Raw genomic sequence first — 16,859 nt, 5'->3', positions numbered from 1 at the left:
TGCTCCGAAAGTGTGAGCCTGATATCTAAAAACTGTATGACGTTGTCCACAGGTACCTCGTGCGTAAGCTTGAGAGGATCTAGGACGGTACTAAAAACTGTTAAAAGGCTGTTCACCACCAAGGGAAAGTGAGAAACGTCATGGGGAAGAAAAACTAAATAATCGTCGACGAATCTAAAAACCTTACTACCATTAAAGTCATTCAGGCGTTCCGAGAGAACTCTGTCATGATGGGCTAAAAATATATCGCTTAAAACTGGAGCTAAACACGAGCCAATACACACCCCTCGCTTCTGAATATACACTCCGCTGTTCCACTCAACAAAGGTCGAGTTTAGATAAAATGTAAGCAATTCGAGAAAGTCATCTACAGTCATTCCTGCTGCGTTCTGAAAGGCCACCACCCCGTGTTTATCGATGCTTTCCTCTACGCAGGTCAGTAGTTTGTCGTGCGGTAGGGAATAGTATAAATCCTTTATGTCAAGTGAGCAGGCTAGAAAGCCTTTGTCCGCGTTTGTCTTTAAAAAATCTACGACTTCATCCGAGCTTTTGACTAAAAACGGGTCGTCAATACAAATGGCTCCCAGTTTATCTTGCAGAAAGAGTGCTATCGATTTCTGCCATGTGCCTCTTTCCGAAACTATCACTCTTAACGGACAATCAACTTTGTGCGTCTTAGCGCTGAACATCATCTGTAGGCACTCGCTTTTGGTTTTGTCAATACTCTGTGACAACCTGTCTAATTTTAACCTCTGGCACAATTTTTTCCCCTCCGCCTTTAGCTTAGTTAAAGACACCTTTTGACGCTGCTTGAACACTGACGAAATAGCCTCAAGGGCCTTACTCCCGAATTCGGCTTCTGTTAAGACCACAAACCCTCCTTCCTTGTCGGCGGGAATGATAGACAATCGACGCTCTTTCAATAGCGACACCACACGCTTAACCGGAATATGGGGCTTCGCGGGTTTGTTATTGTTCCTAGACAACACGTCCACTCCCTCCGAGATACAACGTTCAACTTCGCCGTCTGGTGCGCACCTGGCGACTTGGCGGACCAGGCCCAAGAGTTCCGGAGCGTTCATGTTCGGCTCAACCGCAAACTTTGGTCCTAGAGCAAGAACTCGTCGTACATTTTCTGGAAGCTGCACGTCACTCACTGATCTGATGTCACACTTGGCCACTGGACGTCGCTTGGGTAGGGTGGCACGTAGACGATGCAATGATTGCTGCCAGAGGAACTCTGTGGTCCTATCCACGATGCCAAAGAAGTCCCTGATACGTCTGTTGTCCTGCAGGGGCTTGCTGGTGTCTCGAAGAACTGCACACAATAGGCTTCTGTACAGACGTGCTTGTTGCTGCCATTCCGTTCGTAGGATCTTCAGTATTCTTGTGCCGTGTCCTGCTGACGGCTCGAAGTTTCCAAAAAGCTGTTTTACTCCTGCCGGCAAGTGTCTGCAGCGGATGCAGAACGATAACGTGCGAGCCTGGCAGGTGGCATTGGTGATGAGCGAAGCGATGACGCAAGGATCCAATGAAGAACATATAAAAGGGCCCGATGTACTAGAAATGAAGTTGAGTAATGCGGATTCTTGGGCGAGTTGGTACTGAAACTTGGAGAACATAATAGCGCTTCACGACAGGGACGAAGGGTAGGAACAAGACAACACAATGCGCTAACTTCAACTGGTTTAATCGTCAGAAAATCAAAGGTATAAATACTCTGCATCATCGCGCCATTCAACCAATCCCAAGCCACGCCACTGATCGCAAGAACTGTATCTCTTTGTCTGCCAAATCGATCGACGCCACGCTGACACATCGATCCCCGTAGTTTCTTATCAGGTCCGCCTCTATAATTTCCCTTACCGTCTTATCTCTATGTTTTCTAATGACAGTGCACAAATTAAATTCAGGTTTGCACCCACAGTCATGGCAGTGCATGGACAAATGACCCTCGGTGGTGAACAGCCTTTTAACAGTTTTTAGTACCGTCCTAGATCCTCTCAAGCTTACGCACGAGGTACCTGTGGACAACGTCATACAGTTTTTAGATATCAGGCTCACACTTTCGGAGCAACATGTGTGTTGGAAATACCAACCAAGAGCAAATAAGCCCCTGTTGCCTTTTAATTCATCCCATTCAAAACTTGTCAAGAGAGGAATTGTAAATTTGTGCTTTGTGAACGCCATCAGAAGGTCGTGTCATCATGCGATGCCTTCAGGTCTGAAGGAGCAGTCAGAACGCTTGGTGGCTGCCGGTTTCCCGGGAACGCTCCTGGTGTCGGTTGCAGAAAAGGTTTTAAAGAAGCTACGAGTAGTAGCGAGTCCAGACCAGGATGTGGCCCAAAAGAAACAAAGAGTGGCGGTTGTGCCTTACATGCACAAAATGGCACACAATCTCAAAAGGATAGCAAACCGCCTAAACGCTCGGGTGGTTTTTTCTGCACCCGAAAAACTTGCCAAGTTGTGCAAAATGACGGACCCTTACCGCAAACCACCGGTTGGCTGCGTGAAGAAGCATCGCAGCCCGTTTGTAGATTGCGCAGAAGGCGTCGTTTATGAGATCCCGCTGACGTGCGGTAAAAAGTACGTTGGACAGACGGGAAGATGTCTGAATGACAGATTGCGCGAGCACAACCTAAAAGTGAGCGGACAGCGTGACGGTCATTTGTCCATGCACTGCCATGACTGTGGGTGCAAACCTGAATTTAATTTGTGCACTGTCATTAGAAAACATAGAGATAAGACGGTAAGGGAAATTATAGAGGCGGACCTGATAAGAAACTACGGGGATCGATGTGTCAGCGTGGCGTCGATCGATTTGGCAGACAAAGAGATACAGTTCTTGCGATCAGTGGCGTGGCTTGGGATTGGTTGAATGGCGCGATGATGCAGAGTATTTATACCTTTGATTTTCTGACGATTAAACCAGTTGAAGTTAGCGCATTGTGTTGTCTTGTTCCTACCCTTCGTCCCTGTCGTGAAGCGCTATTATGTTCTCCAAGTTTCAGTACCAACTCGCCCAAGAATCCGCATTACTCAACTTCATTTCTAGTACATCGGGCCCTTTTATATGTTCTTCATTGGATCCTTGCGTCATCGCTTCGCTCATCACCAATGCCACCTGCCAGGCTCGCACGTTATCGTTCTGCATCCGCTGGAGACACTTGCCGGCAGAAGTAAAACAGCTTTTTGGAAACTTCGAGCCGTCAGCAGGACACGGCACAAGAATACTGAAGATCCTACGAACGGAATGGCAGCGACAAGCACGTCTGTACAGAAGCCTATTGTGTGCAGTTCTTCGAGACACCAGCAAGCCCCTGCAGGACAACAGACGTATCAGGGACTTCTTTGGCATCGTGGATAGGACCACAGAGTTCCTCTGGCAGCAATCATTGCATCGTCTACGTGCCACCCTACCCAAGCGACGTCCAGTGGCCAAGTGTGACATCAGATCAGTGAGTGACGTGCAGCTTCCAGAAAATGTACGACAAGTTCTTGCTCTAGGACCAAAGTTTGCGGTTGAGCCGAACATGAACGCTCCGGAACTCTTGGGCCTGGTCCGCCAAGTCGCCAGGTGCGCACCAGACGGCGAAGTTGAACGTTGTATCTCGGAGGGAGTGGACGTGTTGTCTAGGAACAATAACAAACCCGCGAAGCCCCATATTCCGGTTAAGCGTGTGGTGTCGCTATTGAAAGAGCGTCGATTGTCTATCATTCCCGCCGACAAGGAAGGAGGGTTTGTGGTCTTAACAGAAGCCGAATTCGGGAGTAAGGCCCTTGAGGCTATTTCGTCAGTGTTCAAGCAGCGTCAAAAGGTGTCTTTAACTAAGCTAAAGGCGGAGGGGAAAAAATTGTGCCAGAGGTTAAAATTAGACAGGTTGTCACAGAGTATTGACAAAACCAAAAGCGAGTGCCTACAGATGATGTTCAGCGCTAAGACGCACAAAGTTGATTGTCCGTTAAGAGTGATAGTTTCGGTAAGAGGCACATGGCAGAAATCGATAGCACTCTTTCTGCAAGATAAACTGGGAGCCATTTGTATTGACGACCCGTTTTTAGTCAAAAGCTCGGATGAAGTCGTAGATTTTTTAAAGACAAACGCGGACAAAGGCTTTCTAGCCTGCTCACTTGACATAAAGGATTTATACTATTCCCTACCGCACGACAAACTACTGACCTGCGTAGAGGAAAGCATCGATAAACACGGGGTGGTGGCCTTTCAGAACGCAGCAGGAATGACTGTAGATGACTTTCTCGAATTGCTTACATTTTATCTAAACTCGACCTTTGTTGAGTGGAACAGCGGAGTGTATACTCAGAAGCGAGGGGTGTGTATTGGCTCGTGTTTAGCTCCAGTTTTAAGCGATATATTTTTAGCCCATCACGACAGAGTTCTCTCGGAACGCCTGAATGACTTTAATGGTAGTAAGGTTTTTAGATTCGTCGACGATTATTTAGTTTTTCTTCCCCATGACGTTTCTCACTTTCCCTCGGTGGTGAACAGCCTTTTAACAGTTTTTAGTACCGTCCTAGATCCTCTCAAGCTTACGCACGAGGTACCTGTGGACAACGTCATACAGTTTTTAGATATCAGGCTCACACTTTCGGAGCAACATGTGTGTTGGAAATACCAACCAAGAGCAAATAAGCCCCTGTTGCCTTTTAATTCATCCCATTCAAAACTTGTCAAGAGAGGAATTGTAAATTTGTGCTTTGTGAACGCCATCAGAAGGTCGTGTCATCATGCGATGCCTTCAGGTCTGAAGGAGCAGTCAGAACGCTTGGTGGCTGCCGGTTTCCCGGGAACGCTCCTGGTGTCGGTTGCAGAAAAGGTTTTAAAGAAGCTACGAGTAGTAGCGAGTCCAGACCAGGATGTGGCCCAAAAGAAACAAAGAGTGGCGGTTGTGCCTTACATGGACAAAACGGCACACAATCTCAAAAGGATAGCAAACCGCCTAAACGCTCGGGTGGTTTTTTCTGCACCCGAAAAACTTGCCAAGTTGTGCAAAATGACGGACCCTTACCGCAAACCACCGGTTGGCTGCGTGAAGAAGCATCGCAGCCCGTTTGTAGATTGCGCAGAAGGCGTCGTTTATGAGATCCCGCTGACGTGCGGTAAAAAGTACGTTGGACAGACGGGAAGATGTCTGAATGACAGATTGCGCGAGCACAACCTAAAAGTGAGCGGACAGCGTGACGGTCATTTGTCCATGCACTGCCATGACTGTGGGTGCAAACCTGAATTTAATTTGTGCACTGTCATTAGAAAACATAGAGATAAGACGGTAAGGGAAATTATAGAGGCGGACCTGATAAGAAACTACGGGGATCGATGTGTCAGCGTGGCGTCGATCGATTTGGCAGACAAAGAGATACAGTTCTTGCGATCAGTGGCGTGGCTTGGGATTGGTTGAATGGCGCGATGATGCAGAGTATTTATACCTTTGATTTTCTGACGATTAAACCAGTTGAAGTTAGCGCATTGTGTTGTCTTGTTCCTACCCTTCGTCCCTGTCGTGAAGCGCTATTATGTTCTCCAAGTTTCAGTACCAACTCGCCCAAGAATCCGCATTACTCAACTTCATTTCTAGTACATCGGGCCCTTTTATATGTTCTTCATTGGATCCTTGCGTCATCGCTTCGCTCATCACCAATGCCACCTGCCAGGCTCGCACGTTATCGTTCTGCATCCGCTGCAGACACTTGCCGGCAGAAGTAAAACAGCTTTTTGGAAACTTCGAGCCGTCAGCAGGACACGGCACAAGAATACTGAAGATCCTACGAACGGAATGGCAGCGACAAGCACGTCTGTACAGAAGCCTATTGTGTGCAGTTCTTCGAGACACCAGCAAGCCCCTGCAGGACAACAGACGTATCAGGGACTTCTTTGGCATCGTGGATAGGACCACAGAGTTCCTCTGGCAGCAATCATTGCATCGTCTACGTGCCACCCTACCCAAGCGACGTCCAGTGGCCAAGTGTGACATCAGATCAGTGAGTGACGTGGAGCTTCCAGAAAATGTACGACGAGTTCTTGCTCTAGGACCAAAGTTTGCGGTTGAGCCGAACATGAACGCTCCGGAACTCTTGGGCCTGGTCCGCCAAGTCGCCAGGTGCGCACCAGACGGCGAAGTTGAACGTTGTATCTCGGAGGGAGTGGACGTGTTGTCTAGGAACAATAACAAACCCGCGAAGCCCCATATTCCGGTTAAGCGTGTGGTGTCGCTATTGAAAGAGCGTCGATTGTCTATCATTCCCGCCGACAAGGAAGGAGGGTTTGTGGTCTTAACAGAAGCCGAATTCGGGAGTAAGGCCCTTGAGGCTATTTCGTCAGTGTTCAAGCAGCGTCAAAAGGTGTCTTTAACTAAGCTAAAGGCGGAGGGGAAAAAATTGTGCCAGAGGTTAAAATTAGACAGGTTGTCACAGAGTATTGACAAAACCAAAAGCGAGTGCCTACAGATGATGTTCAGCGCTAAGACGCACAAAGTTGATTGTCCGTTAAGAGTGATAGTTTCGGTAAGAGGCACATGGCAGAAATCGATAGCACTCTTTCTGCAAGATAAACTGGGAGCCATTTGTATTGACGACCCGTTTTTAGTCAAAAGCTCGGATGAAGTCGTAGATTTTTTAAAGACAAACGCGGACAAAGGCTTTCTAGCCTGCTCACTTGACATAAAGGATTTATACTATTCCCTACCGCACGACAAACTACTGACCTGCGTAGAGGAAAGCATCGATAAACACGGGGTGGTGGCCTTTCAGAACGCAGCAGGAATGACTGTAGATGACTTTCTCGAATTGCTTACATTTTATCTAAACTCGACCTTTGTTGAGTGGAACAGCGGAGTGTATACTCAGAAGCGAGGGGTGTGTATTGGCTCGTGTTTAGCTCCAGTTTTAAGCGATATATTTTTAGCCCATCACGACAGAGTTCTCTCGGAACGCCTGAATGACTTTAATGGTAGTAAGGTTTTTAGATTCGTCGACGATTATTTAGTTTTTCTTCCCCATGACGTTTCTCACTTTCCCTCGGTGGTGAACAGCCTTTTAACAGTTTTTAGTACCGTCCTAGATCCTCTCAAGCTTACGCACGAGGTACCTGTGGACAACGTCATACAGTTTTTAGATATCAGGCTCACACTTTCGGAGCAACATGTGTGTTGGAAATACCAACCAAGAGCAAATAAGCCCCTGTTGCCTTTTAATTCATCCCATTCAAAACTTGTCAAGAGAGGAATTGTAAATTTGTGCTTTGTGAACGCCATCAGAAGGTCGTGTCATCATGCGATGCCTTCAGGTCTGAAGGAGCAGTCAGAACGCTTGGTGGCTGCCGGTTTCCCGGGAACGCTCCTGGTGTCGGTTGCAGAAAAGGTTTTAAAGAAGCTACGAGTAGTAGCGAGTCCAGACCAGGATGTGGCCCAAAAGAAACAAAGAGTGGCGGTTGTGCCTTACATGGACAAAACGGCACACAATCTCAAAAGGATAGCAAACCGCCTAAACGCTCGGGTGGTTTTTTCTGCACCCGAAAAACTTGCCAAGTTGTGCAAAATGACGGACCCTTACCGCAAACCACCGGTTGGCTGCGTGAAGAAGCATCGCAGCCCGTTTGTAGATTGCGCAGAAGGCGTCGTTTATGAGATCCCGCTGACGTGCGGTAAAAAGTACGTTGGACAGACGGGAAGATGTCTGAATGACAGATTGCGCGAGCACAACCTAAAAGTGAGCGGACAGCGTGACGGTCATTTGTCCATGCACTGCCATGACTGTGGGTGCAAACCTGAATTTAATTTGTGCACTGTCATTAGAAAACATAGAGATAAGACGGTAAGGGAAATTATAGAGGCGGACCTGATAAGAAACTACGGGGATCGATGTGTCAGCGTGGCGTCGATCGATTTGGCAGACAAAGAGATACAGTTCTTGCGATCAGTGGCGTGGCTTGGGATTGGTTGAATGGCGCGATGATGCAGAGTATTTATACCTTTGATTTTCTGACGATTAAACCAGTTGAAGTTAGCGCATTGTGTTGTCTTGTTCCTACCCTTCGTCCCTGTCGTGAAGCGCTATTATGTTCTCCAAATGGAACTACTTGTTTTCAAAAGTGCTTGGGTTATGCCCTCGAGGCTTCGCAAACGGTGTTCTTCGAAGTGCTCGCTACTTCTGAAATTACCGTTTCTTTGTTGTTTGCTCATTTTAACCGTCAAGTTTTAAATAATTCAATTTTTCTCCTCACTTCTCTAAATTTTAGCCTACAATCATTTTGTTCAACTGACCCTATGGTTACGCCCTCTCCCTCCCTCTGTAATCATTGCGGGCGAGAGATAACCGACTGACGCTAGGAACTGACGCTAGGAACTGTAGCTAGAAGGGATCTCAAAAGAAGGTCGGCCTTACACTGTTTAAACAATCAGCATCTGATTTGCTCTTCTTTCTTAGGCAACGTGTCCAATTAACCATTGGACTACCATACTCGCCACACGAGACATTAAGCCTAGCTCTTCCCAGATATCGTTATGCCCCACATCAATAGAAATCCGCGCTTTACATAAAAATATTCAATTTTATTCTTACGTGAACGAGCGCAAGTGCCATTGTGACAGTATCCAACTTCAGCGATCCTTGTATTGTTAATAAAAGTCATATTTCGGTTGAATCGGACCTAAAAAGACGGAAATTATAATAGTGATACAGGTTCGTAGCTATACGCAGGGAACATTCAATTTTAAGGTCTCCTAAAATGTTTATACTATGGTGCACGCAAGAGAGAAAGAGCGCATATTTATCACAGGGCGTGATTCAATGTTGTGGCGTCTAAAGCCTGCCGGGCAGCACTTTGTAATGAATATAAACAATCCGGCTGAAAAATAAATCGGAGCGCTTCCTATATATTCTTCAAGAAGTTTGACTGGAGTAGGAAAAAGTTTCAGAAAAAGGAGAACGCGACAGTAGGAGAGCCACGGCGTATCAGGCCATGTAGATCCAAGGTCGGCGTGGCTGGTATTTCTCGTTTTTAGGAGGGAAGATGGCTCTAACATCGAGGGAGACCAGCTTTGGCCAAACATTATATGTACGCAACACTGTATGAACTCTTATCACCTAAATGAGTTCTGTACGCCGTGGTTGCAACATAACGTAGTATTAATCCTTAATTCCGACTGTCAACGTGTTGTCCCGCAATATATATATATATTTTTAGAACTTTCGAAATATTGTTGAGGAAACAGCATTTTCAACACATCTTATAAATTAAATACTCACAACGCAAGGTTCGCCATCGGGTCGATGGGGTCTCCTTCCACTTAAGCAAATCGATTTGCACTCGCCAATGACACCCTCGAGCTGAAGAGATTTCGTAAAAACGTTTTATTATTATTACTGTTCAATGAATTAAACTAAGTAATGATTGTGCGCGTCTATCTGCTTGTTTATAAGCTCATAAATTATCAAATGTTGACGTTAACTTTTTGTTATCACAACTAGTGTTAACTGTAGGCAGCTTCGGAATTACGTAGGTTCATAAAGCTTAACGATGAATGCCACCTTTCAAGCTTCACCGGGATAGTATGTCCAAGATACTGCCTGTACATTTATTTAAGAAAGTCCCATAAAATATTTCTTGTATGTAATTAGCGGTGCTTGTTTGGAACCGTTGACCGTTGACATTTGTGCCGACATTCTCTAATGTACTTTCTGCAAATGTTTCTCTTGTGCATTTTTGTAGTTAATTTTTTCAGGTGCACCATCAGTAAAATAACTCTTCCTAACCAAAAGCACAGAAATAGAAAAAGGGTATTATACTGAATATTACGTGGGACTTAAAGAAATTGTTTATGATACCCCGTTTCAGGGGTCGTCAGCAAAAACATACTATCAATGGCGCACCAGAAAATAAAACTCACTGTTAACAAATTTAGAGGGTCTGACAAAACGCATTCGTGGCGGTGTTTTCCCCTACGAGACCTCAAGCTATATCGTATAAACGTTTACGAGGATATAGAAAGGAAGAATTTATGCTTACGGAGCTATTGAAATAATAATATGATCCAAGAATGCATTCATCTGTTTGGTTTTCCGGAATGAAGCCACAGACTCCTTCCTCACACCTCCCATAGCCCAGGGGCTTTGTTCCATTTCGCACCTGTTCCAAAAAAAAAAAAATTGCACAGTTATCTGATTCAATATAAGTATTGCATATTGCCGCGCGGAGGGCCGAGCAAGCAACTTTGAGTCACAGACTTCTGGGGATGCAGGTTTTTTCTTACTCGGGACGTAACTTTTATCATATCGTTCTACTTCCTTGTTCTCGAAAGTGCGTGTTCATTTTCATCCCCAACGCTGGACGCTCGAAACTTCTGCCACGAATTTTTGAGATTCTGATGCTCACTAGAAAAGGAGCTTCGCGGGGCCTTTCCGAGCCTGTCTCGTTCTCGCTTGCTGTTACGCCCGCTTTTATGCTGTCTCGACGGTCGTTCTTTCTTTTGTTTGGCACAAGTTCGTCCTTTAATAAACTTTCAGTTTGAAACAGGATTTTCGCCGCTTCTTCTCCTGTCCTTCGTGACAATATAACGCACGAGGGAAGTTTATAAACGAATACTTTTGAGAGCCTCAACGCGACCCAAAGATAATTTTACTGGGCGATTTAGCTTTCTAAGCTCTGAAAAACACTTGTCTTTTAACAGACTTCGTCACTTTCAGACTTAAGCTGCATTTCTTTAATTTGAGTAAATACGACTAAAGCGTTTATTTATTTAATTTGAGTAAGTATGACTAGAGCGTGTCATTTAGTCATACCATTAGACACACGCTTTGCTACTTATACCGGTGGCATCCTCAGTTTACGTTGACAAAGATGAATCCAGTACCCAGCGAGTGAAGGGCTGGCCTCTCGCCTTACTTATACTGGTGTATGCTGAGAGAAATAACTATTTGAGGCATTCTGAGTGTGCTAGTTTCCTTTGTGTTATGTCAAGAAAAATGAACGCCATAATTTAGACTTTTCTTTGTTTTGTTTACATTCAACAAGTGCGTTTAAATGGTTCTCTCGCTGGACCAACATTCTAGGTGGGCAAAGAATAACTACGAGCTTTATAAAATTTCTATTGCACTCGTCGGTTAAAAGCTTACTAAGATATTGGTTAATCATGAATATTTATAAGTTTTTGCTCGCACTCATTCATGAGGTTGTTCTTTTAGGTAAATTTTCAACGTTTCTCAATCAGCGGTCTAACTTTTTTTTGCATTCTCATGTTACTAGCACATCCATTGAGACGCCACACTTTCATGTCTCCTTCTGAGGAACTGAGCGAAATTGAAAGTGTACTATTTCTTATTCAGCAATGATATTTTTATTATCTTTAAGCAATTGCGCCTGATATATCCTAAAGTTTTATATCCGGGCTGTATAAAAGTTATCACATTAAACTGGCCACGTAAACAGATGACAATTACAGTAAACACATCAGCAGAAACCCAGCTCAGTTTAGCAATAATTTTTAAAATGTAGGAATTGCAACTTTTTTTTAATTCAAAACTACGAAAACAATTGTTCCTATCTTACCTTCAAACGCTAAATATATTTAGTAAGTCCAAAATCAAGGACACAAGCAGTGGGTGATCCCACGCAAATGAGCAAGGCTTACAGATAACAGCTCATATTATTCGTTCGGCTTTCCAGTGCTCAGCAAATATTTTAAGTGGCCTAAACCTATTTATCCGGAGAGTAACGATTCATGAAATCGCCTGTCCACAATCGATTCACCACATATTTGCGTGTTCTACACAGCACTCCGCTACCTGCATAGAAAAGCTTTTTTTGTATTTTATTTAGCTTTTCATTTGTATTTTATGGTACATCAGTTTAACATACACCTAAGCGCAGAACTGTTTTGGAAGACCTCCGCCTCCTTCTCCGCAGCCAGCTGCGGGCCTATAGAAGTGCGCTTCCCACAGATAGCAAAGCACTGCGCTAGAGCGCTAAGCCAAATATGCAAAAAAGTCGTTTGATGGCCCAGGTATTTTATTTGTGGTACAATACGAAATTTCAGAATATAAAAGTTTCGCCAAATGACGGCCGATAAAGTTGTTTTCGTCCAGTGTAGCGTAAAACCCAGCCTCGATTCTGCATATCTCGATGACGCAATGCTGCACTCCCGCGATTTACACAATTATTGCGAGAAAATGGTAATGTATTTTACTTACCAAACACATTCCTCCATCTCTCTGAGTAGTCGCTCCATTACGGCATGTATGCTTGCATTTTAGAAGAACAATATCCTGAGTATAAAATAATATTTAACATATAATATTGCCAGGAATGACTAGTGACGAGCCAGGCATAACTGGCTGAACTAAAGTCTTAATGTGGCGAACTTGCGCCAAAACAAAAATGCACAACTTTTTTGCTGCACAAAAATGTACAAGAGAGAGACGGTTGTCAATGTTGACGAAACCGCAGGATCTACACTGCTAGGAAACGTACTTTTAGTACGGGACATATCTCTGCTAACCTTGTTGCCACAAGATGTTCCATATCACTAAATTACGGAACATGCACCATAATTCCTTATTGCGGGATTCTGTTATGGCAACAAGGTTATCATGCATGTGTCCCGTACACCTCTATTATGGTACAAGTGATGTTTGATGCTAGCTACAGGAAGTGTGCCATCATGATAAAAAAACAGGACTTTGTGTTGGAGGCAATATCAGCACATGTTCCGTTTTTACATAGTATGACTGCACACTCACCAGTTTGTACAATGTGTCTCCCCAGAAAAGTTGCGATTTTTGGCGGCAAAAATAAACTATGCATATCTGAACACTCTTTGTGTACCCAAACTCAACGCAAGCAGTCAGTACCAAATGACCAATTTTAGAGAATGTCGTTATTTCATTAAAACGGTATTAGTGATTTTTTAAACATTTTATATAGGAAACTATTTGTCCAGGAATACACGGTGATAAATTACACAAGTTTACAGGAAAGGGCCTTACGTTCCTTCCGAACTTTTCCAAAAAACACTGATAACTTTCGAATAAGACGGCAATTTTCTAAATATCGCCATCTGGTACGAACTGCTAGGGCTTCATTTGATTGGAGACTGAGAGTTTGGCTAGGCATGGTTTATTTTTGGGATAAAAAAGCATTTTACATGCTTTTAGGGGACACTCTGTATCATCGGACAGGTTTTGTAAGTCCAGCCTTGCAAGATGTAACATTTCTTGAAGGTCTCTGTATGCGCCGGTTGTGTCACACATGCATGGACAAATAGCTTGTGAAGCCGAAGTTTTTCATGATGTGTATGCCGCAGGAGAACCGGACGGTAGTAACCCCACAGAACGTAGCTGGGGAGATTTTTCGTAATAATTGTTCTGGCAAAAAGAAATATTTTTCGTCTTCGTACTTTAAGCAGAATTACAGTTTAAAAGCAACCTGCATAACCACTAAGTAACGTTTGTCGTTTAATAATGCTATAAACTTTTTTCTGTAACGGGTTTAAATTAACTTCGCTTGTGATGTACATTGAGATAATTTATTCTGAACAAAAAGTAAGGGCGCAAACGAGCTGGTGTATATCGCACATGGTGGAAAAAACCCCGAGACTGCGGGTAAACGACACAACAGTAAAAAGTCTCTATTTTTTGTTAGACACTTTTTACTGTTGTGTCGTTTACATGCAGTCTCGGGTTTTATTCTATTCGATTAGAATAAAAAATAAATAAGAAAATGAATATTTAAACGCTTAAATGTATTCTGTGTGAATGCCCTTCTTGGTCTTGGGTTTTTCTTTTGTTATATTGGTCTGGCAAATTCATGGTGTGTAAATTTTTTCACGAGCTCCAGATTGAGTTGTCATTTAGAATTCTTGACGGCTATGCCATTGTTTGCGCTAGAGCTAATAGGTCACATTCAAGATCTGTATTGCCGAATTCTAATATTAGGGCAGAAGAGTATACTTACACCAGTGTAAGTTGTAAAGCTTGGTAGGGTACACCTCCCGGCTTCCAAGTCCGCAGCAAAAACAAAACCTGAAGTTGAAGCACTTATGATTTGTTATATTCCGCTTAATTAGTGAGTTTGTTGGCAAGTCATAACCATATGACTTGTGGTTTAAGTTTACTAAAAACAACCATTTACCCTATAGACAGGTTAGTACAATTCAGACTGTTCTAGAGCGCTCTGACAGTTTCAGGTTTGCCTAGAAGAGCTTTTGAACATTATGTGGAAATGTTGGCGATGGTGGCTGTTCTTGCCTACTTCAGACCTTAAGGAAATCCTGAGTAATTAAAAGCAGTTACGCTTTAGTAATGCGTAACAATTTATGGAAACGTTTACAAGAATCTTTCTGCAAACAAACCGGAATTTTGTTCAGTGAACTCATTGTAATGTGACTTCCCACCGCTAAAGCACACAATGGCCGACAATCGTCTATTATGAAAATGTTTTCGAGAATTAGTTTTTTCTTTATTTGTTATAAAAAATATATATTTTCGGTTTCGTCTCTAACTCGAACTTGTGAATAAAAAGCGAATATTTTAGGTATGTGATATTTTAAAAACCTACATATGCGTTATTAAAGATAATACGAGCCTGTGAATGTGACAAAAAAGGACGTAGAAAGGAAAAAATGCATGGGTCCGAGTCTGTCGGACCTTTTTTGTAATCTTTCTCAGTGTGCGCGGCGATAATATCGTGGGGCCTAAATCCCAAGGCTTGCCCTAAAATTGTCCTGAATTATCGGCACTTGCACGTATCGACCTGAAATCCTCATCAAACGTGCACTCTATCAGTATGTTTTATCGTGTGAAACTTCTAAGCAATTAGACCTACATACTTTTAAGGAAAAATGGCGTTCATTGACATAGATGGCCAAGTTAGCGACGGTTGATCTTCTGGTAGTCACGTTCGATTAAGTGCACTGTGTGATCGCTCCGCCTATTGAGATATGGCACCAGAAGTATGCACCCGTTGCTAACTTGTGCGTCGACGCCCGGCGTCGACACCCGGCGTCGTCCCTCGAAGATTCCTTAATATTGCTAAAATTTCACAAGAATCATTTAACACGAAAAATAGCCCTTTGTATTGCTACTTGCAGGTACTGACGTTTCCGGCCATTTCTAGAGCCCGTTCAGAGACTCACGCCACGCTATATATATAAAAACAACTAATAATATAGAAGCTTATAAAAATACTGCATGTGGTACTATTTAAGATCGTTTTAATATTTTATTTAAGAGTATGATGGCCTATACAAAAATGCCTACATACGGTGATCTCAGAACATATATTTTCAAATAATTGTCACATATTTCACCTGGACGTTAGCAATATCGCGACTGCGCCTCCAGCAAGTACGGTGTCCGATTATAAAATGATAATTGTGTTCTACATGTATGCTGCGTAGTGTATAGATATCCAGAATTTCTAGATTGACCAAACGCCGGCCGTCTATAACGCTGTTGCTGAAGTCATAAGGTTTGGGTTTACAAATGACCTGCTTGACTGTCGAATATATTATAATGAAAGCAGTTCGGCACAATGTAGAGTAGAACGTGTGAAGAGAATTACCAGACCAAGCAACTAGCAAAAATTGGTAAGTGCTGTTTTCAGAGAAAAAAAAAATCTTTAATAGCAGTCATTTGGCACCAAAAAGTCAGCGTTGAATTATCTACACTGTCGTTGAGGAAATCAAATTTATGCACCACAAATTGCACTATTTTTAATGTTAATGTGTGAGACGTTCAAAGAGAAGAAAGGCGGAGGGAGGGGGGGTTACATTGCGATTTTTTTTATAGACGCCTTGGCGAGCGACATATGATAGAAGTTAGAAAAAGGAACGGTAAACACCAACCGGTTCACCGCAAAATAAAGCTGAAGTGATTGTGCCCCATGAACTAACCGAAAGACTTGCACAGAAATGCAAATGAACCAGGCATCTTTTTTTATCGGCGTACATTTTAGGTATTTGAGTATGAAAAATTTAAGCTGGGCTGAGCTAAATTTAAGAGATGGCGATGCTTTCTGGATTGGTTTCACTTAAGCCTAACAATAAATTCTGAAGGATGAAGAGAACAAGTTGAAAAAGTTGCCGCTTCGCCTTTTATTTAAATTAAGTTACCGGAATATAGATATGGACCTTTTACAGAACACCCTTCACGCCACGCGGCCCTCGAGCAGGCAGTTGGGGCATTTGAACAATTGGGAGTTCGACACTGTTTGGGTAAGTTCTTTCATTTTTTTTAAAGGAAAGTTTTAGAAACTTGAATTAGAGCTAATCCACCCAAGAGTTGACCCCAACAACTTTACCTGGAATCCGCAAGAAGACGACGAACAATATTGGATTCAGCATTCGCTTAGTGATTCTTCAAATACAATGTACCTAGGCGGTTTACAATCGTTTTAAAGATGCGCTTACACCCGTTCCTGCGCAGTAGTGCCAAAATATCAAAAGTGCTAGAGAAAGGAGGCGGGGAGACATTTCATGGCCACGGGGCTGTTGTTGTGGTGATTGAAAGCAAAGAACGCCCAGTCGCCATTGTTTGTTTGTACAAAGTGACTTCTCTTGTTTCAATTGCTGCGAGTGCAACCGACCCAAAGTTACGATGGACAAAAGCTAGCCACCTTTGCGCATTGTGTTACGGTTGTGTCACATATAGCCTACGTTTTCTTTCTTTTAGAATATGCAGTCCACTGAACACACTTGAGGGAGCCTCGTTTGGGGGTGTCACTTTTATTTACTGATGCCCTAGAAAATCTTAGTTGTACAACCTCGCTTTTCAAATACTCTGTAGCATCTATTTTCTAAAAAAAGATGCAATATTGTCCTTTAACTAATGTAGCACCATGATGTTTAATA

The 16,859-nt window shown here is 43.3% G+C and overlaps 1 protein-coding gene across 1 annotated transcript in view; it reads right to left on the bottom strand.

Moving 5' to 3' along the window:
• The window catches only part of LOC115322454, a 36,434-nt gene extending 20,082 nt beyond the window's left edge, over positions 1 to 16,352 (bottom strand). The window contains exons 1-6 of the mRNA XM_029982808.3: positions 16,310 to 16,352; positions 13,964 to 14,031; positions 12,202 to 12,276; positions 10,022 to 10,141; positions 9,262 to 9,342; positions 8,575 to 8,662 (exon numbers count right to left, since the gene is read on the bottom strand). Coding sequence (XP_029838668.3) covers positions 8,575 to 8,662; positions 9,262 to 9,342; positions 10,022 to 10,141; positions 12,202 to 12,276; positions 13,964 to 14,031; positions 16,310 to 16,352 — 475 coding nt within the window. The remainder of the gene's footprint in view (positions 1 to 8,574; positions 8,663 to 9,261; positions 9,343 to 10,021; positions 10,142 to 12,201; positions 12,277 to 13,963; positions 14,032 to 16,309) is intronic.
• Between the last annotated feature and the right edge of the window lie 507 nt (positions 16,353 to 16,859).

The sequence above is a fragment of the Ixodes scapularis genome, unplaced genomic scaffold (assembly GCF_016920785.2).
Source record: "Ixodes scapularis isolate PalLabHiFi unplaced genomic scaffold, ASM1692078v2 PGA_scaffold1__304_contigs__length_218370807, whole genome shotgun sequence".
In the NCBI taxonomy this organism is placed as follows: Eukaryota; Metazoa; Arthropoda; class Arachnida; order Ixodida; family Ixodidae; genus Ixodes; species Ixodes scapularis.
Note: the sequence above shows the minus strand (reverse complement) of the source record. Positions and strands in the feature narration are given on the sequence as shown.